This window comes from Berghia stephanieae, chromosome 8, assembly GCF_034508935.2.
Source record: "Berghia stephanieae isolate SIO BIC M18660-M18661 chromosome 8, UCSD_Bste_1.3, whole genome shotgun sequence".
Lineage (NCBI taxonomy): Eukaryota > Metazoa > Mollusca > Gastropoda > Nudibranchia > Aeolidiidae > Berghia > Berghia stephanieae.
In genome coordinates, this window is record NC_088367.1 from 44,744,000 (window position 1) to 44,748,999 (window position 5,000).

General features: G+C 35.2%; 1 protein-coding gene across 1 annotated transcript in view; it reads left to right on the forward strand.

Annotated features, from left to right (window-relative positions):
* Nucleotides 1-5,000, forward strand: part of LOC144979027 (uncharacterized) — a 44,347-nt gene that overhangs the window by 2,600 nt on the left and 36,747 nt on the right. The window contains exons 3-4 of the mRNA XM_078925642.1: nucleotides 554-738; nucleotides 1,814-1,900. Of these exons, the coding sequence (XP_078781768.1) occupies nucleotides 554-738; nucleotides 1,814-1,900 (272 nt within the window). The remainder of the gene's footprint in view (nucleotides 1-553; nucleotides 739-1,813; nucleotides 1,901-5,000) is intronic.

The following is a 5,000-nucleotide window of genomic DNA, read 5'->3' on the forward strand; positions in this document are numbered from 1 at the left end:
TACGATGTCGTTTCTTCTTCTCTTTACTAGCCTATCCTGCTTCTTTGGTTTGTGATTGTATTTTTGACAGGGGATATTTTTTTTTCTGTAAATCCTCTGCCTGTTTGTTCTTGGTTATTTATAATTTAGCTTATGATATCTTTAGGTTATGATTTTGATTGACATTTGTACTATTTTTGTTAGATTGCTTGTTTTTTTTTTGTTTCAGCGGTCTCTCATATAACCTCAATTGTGTTGGAAGAGACCTAAAGCAACAAACAAAATACAACACAGTGTTAAGTATTTATTGCTGTAATTAAAGCGTTTCTTTACAGGTTGTGATTTACAAGAGAAATCAGAATGAGACAATTGTCGGTTGCATCGTAACGAATGTGATGATTTTCTTATGGGTGGTAAGGAGAGGGTTAAAACTAAGCAAAAAAGCTTGTGAACTAAAGTATTTTCCAATTGGATTTTCTCAATTCTTTTAGTGGAGTTTTCCCCAAATAGAATCCTACCATCCTTCAGCTTTTCCTTTCAAAATGAATAGCCTATTTTATATTTTGATCGGCAGGCTCGTAGGGTAACTCGAATACTTTACACTGTTTTGTGGTGTTCAGTCATCAGTTTGATTTTCGTGGTAGGACGGCCTATATACATGTTGGACGACAAGACTATCGACCCTGGGACATTGGAAATTCTACTCTACGCTTTAGCCACTGGCATCATTAACTTTGGTATTACAGTGGTTATCAAAATGTAAGTAGAAGTAGTAGCAATAGTAGTTGTAGTATTCATTCTAGTTGTGTTAGTGGATGCTGTAATAGTAAAAAAAAAAAACACGCACAAAAAAACCTAAATAAAAACAAACTTTTACATCTTTTTGCAAAATCTACTAAATGTGCAAAAATGTGAAATGCTTTACAAGGGGGTCCCATGTCAACATTAGGACGTGACATGATGCCCGCCATGTCATTTAATGATACATTCCTATGCTGTCTTTTTTTAAAACTATTTCAAGGCTGGATTTGTTTAAAACTCTTATCCAAATAGACTAAGCTGTGGGCAGACTTAGATGAGAAACTTAAAACTCAAATAACAAAACAAAATGTTTCTTTACTCGTGAAATGTATTCCATAATTTTCAAATCTGGTCAAACATAAAAAAGAACTTTAATATAGCGCAATATCCATTAAATATGGTCAAAGTGTTATACTAGGGGTCCATAGCCTACCGCATCACTTAACGTGTAGGATAGGATGACATGTCTGGAAGGTGGTCTTACAATTTTATTTTTTTTTTGACAAAAAAAATGCTGTTATCAGTAGGGTACTCATTTAACATCTGCTGTGCTGAGAGAGAATGTGAGTGAAGAGCCTTTTTTAACCCTCTCCTTGCCACCTATTGGAAAATCGTCACATTTGTTTCGATGCAACCGTCACTTTCCTCATCCAGATTTCATTTCTTTTTGCTATAGCTATAAAAACGTGACATTCTGTAATAGTACTCATATTGTCGAAACATATTATGTATAGAATGTGCTTGTTGCTTTTCTGTTTGAGTAAGAAATCTCTGTTTTTCTATTGGGTGGGTGTGAAGTTTGGGGAAAATTCTGAAAATGTCTGATAAGGAGAGGGTTAAGGACTGATCTTTGCACCATCCACAGCGGTACTCAAATCAGGGATCTATCAGTCTGAAAGTAAATGTTATATTACAAGACCACAAATCAGCATGTAAAACCAAGTGAATAGTTTTGGTAACTCAATCCTGACAATTTCTCCATAATTTTCTGCAAGAAATTGACTGGGTTTTTTTTTAATCTTTTATTCTCCAGGCTTGTTATAAATAAACACTGGCAATATAGACAGTCAAATAGCTTCCTCCCAGATCAAACAGGAAAGTTGCCTTATATGGAGTTTAGGTGAGATATTCAGAGAATTTGTCATTAACTTCGAATCATTGAGTTTGACTTTTTTAAAGATAAAATTATTCTGTTTTGATTTGGCATAATGAGAATATATAGGAGTTCAAATTGAAGACATAATATGAGTCAAATAAATAAGGTAAAATAATTTGTGTTTCAACTGTACTTCGAAAGTACACACTTTATAGTGTGTGAGATCTGCACTATGCAACGAATTTAAATTTGATCAAAGTTTAGACGGTTTTTGTTTTTGTTTTTTTTTTTTTTTGGGGGGGGGAGTGGTTTGTTTTGGTCATCCATTTTAACAAATAGAAAATTCAGGTCTCATGTTACCAAATATTTCAAATTAATAACATAATACCAGTTTGAGGCAGAGGGTCACATGTGACTTAGATTTATGACCATTTAAAAGATTTGAGAGCTAGGGGTGGGGTGGAAGGGAGAGTGTGTGTGTGGGGGGGGGGGGGGGCTGCCGGAAGATTAGGATCTTAAAATTCTAATGTTAAGGTGATAATAGATAGGCTTTGGATGAAAACAGTCTAGGTGCCTATATTAGCAGGTCTGATAATTATGGAGAATGTTGTAATGGAGGATGTTTTGAGTTGGTATGAGAGTATTTCTATCACAACAATGAGCCCATTGCAGTTTGGGTTATCAGACCCGTAAAAATGTACACCATGCAAAGCCTTTGAGTTTTTTTACCTTTCGGTTAGCATTAATAAGATTGTTTCTTTTTGATTTGATAGTGGACAATCCCCAATATTTGAGGAGAAATAAAGGCTAGTACGAACAGGCAATTTATTTATTATATTGTATTGTGGAAATTAACATACCAAGATCGAGACGAATCTTTTGAGCCATCAACGATCAAAATCGGTCCGGAAATAAAGTCTGTAGCTAGGTGCGCACAAACGAATTTGAAAATAGGGTAGGGCGGCCAGATAACGATTCCCAAAGTCAAATTCAAATGACTGATCATAATGCCCCGGCGAACGTAGACACCCTTTCTGGGTGCTCTCACGAGTGAAAGGACGCAGACACACTGTTTATGTGCGTTCACTTAAGATAATGAACACGCTACCTTCTACTTTATCTGTTCTTATGAAAAGATATTTAATGTCTGAAGACAATGTCATGAAATTTATTAGTTTTAGATTTAACATTTAAACTTAAGATTAGTAAATGATTTAAAGAGTTCTTATCAAATTGACAAATAAGACAAATTTCGATAATGATTTATATTTGTTAACTATAAAAATAATTTTTAATGTTATATTATCCTACATTTAAAGTTCAAGGCGTAGAAAATGATTTTTATAGTAAATATGGGAAGTAATTATTTATACGTTAGAAGCATTGGTGACTGATTGGGTCATATAAATGGAGAAATCGCAGTATTTTCGGAGATATAAAGGCTATTACGAACAAGCACTCGTCTATTTTAATCATTGTATTGTGGTAATTTACATAGATCGAGACCGACGTCGATTGAGACGAATCTTTTGAGCCATCAGTTTTGATAGAGATCTGCCCAGTGGAAGGGCGCGAAATGATGGCAAATCTGAAGGCCAAGGTCAAATGTTGGATTCATGATTACGCCCTAGCAGATATTCTACATAACCACTTGAATCGACGTGCAATAGTTAATTAAATTAATTTAACATAAGTTTGCAAGTAAATCAATATCAATCTGTGAAAAAAAGATTTATAATTTTTAGAATTGCCAGTAATTCTGTGCTCGAAGATAAAAATTTGACATTAGCAGTACGAACAATGCTGATCCCCAACCCTATTTTTAATCCGTTCTAAACATTTGATTTTAACATTATGAAACTTACATGATGATTGCTAATCATTTATTTTCATTTTATTTTATTTTATTTTTTATTTTATTTTTTTTGGGGGGGGGGGTGACAGTCACTGGAAAAAACCCGATAAAGGAATACTAAAGATGGTTTCCAGTATGGCATCTGATCAAGAAGACTCTGCAAGTACAAGACGCAAGTCTTTATCATCAGGAAGCTCTGTGGATGCTCTTAGTTCAAAGATGACAGACACACAGTTAGTACGCCAACTTCTCTCTCTCTCTCTCTTTTCTCTCTCTCTCTCTCTCTCTCTCTCTCTATCTATCTATCTATCTATCTATCTATCTATCTATCTATCTATCTATCTATCTATCTATCTATCTCTTTCTGTGCCCGTCTTATAAGAGTGTCAGTTTCTGTTGCTATTAAATGCTAGTTTATTACTCTCAAGGAATAAAAATATTATTTGGGTGTTTGTTGTTTTTTGCAACTATTTGTTTCAGCTAAAGGAAAAGGATAAAATAAATAACAGATAAAACAGATAAATTTCCTTTGCTTGTCCAAAGAAAGAATTTTGCCTTTTTTGTCTACCTCGTTAAAATCAAGATGCCAGAGAGTTACTGTTCTCAAGACTAGATAAAATGAAGGACCAGAATACTGCATATGATACTCATGTATAAGACCCAACTCATTGACTAAAAATCAAGTATGTAAAGTCACCCTGCGTCTCGTCTGTGGAGTACTATCTCGGCATGCCTTCCCTTAATAGGATTCAACAATCGTGGCGTCACTTCCCTCGTAATCACGCATAGTAACTTCTAAACTATCGGAACAATGGCGGACGCCCTTATGAACTACTTCTCCGACGAGCATAAAAGTGTATCCAGAGGAGAAAATCATTATAAATCTGATCATGTTTTCACTTATATACATTCTGATCACATGACGTGTGAAAAAGTTCTAGCCAGCATGAAGAATAAAAAGTACTTATTTACTTTGTTTAGATCCAAGCTGCTGGTTGCTGGGCGGATGTGACATCAGACTATCGAATCCTATTTCAATCCGCATGCAAAACTTTACAACAAATGGGAGAGGGGGGGGGGGGGGGGCATTGGCGAAGAAGGACGAGAGAGAATAAAACTTAAGCTTGACTAGTATGCACTCTTCAAATTATGCAGCTCCTTTTGGCTGTAGCATGAAATATATGTCGGTCACTGACCTCATTACAACATAGAAAACAAAACGTAGTCCCTTCAGAACCAATAGGCCCATGGAGCCGGGGTTTATCCCGG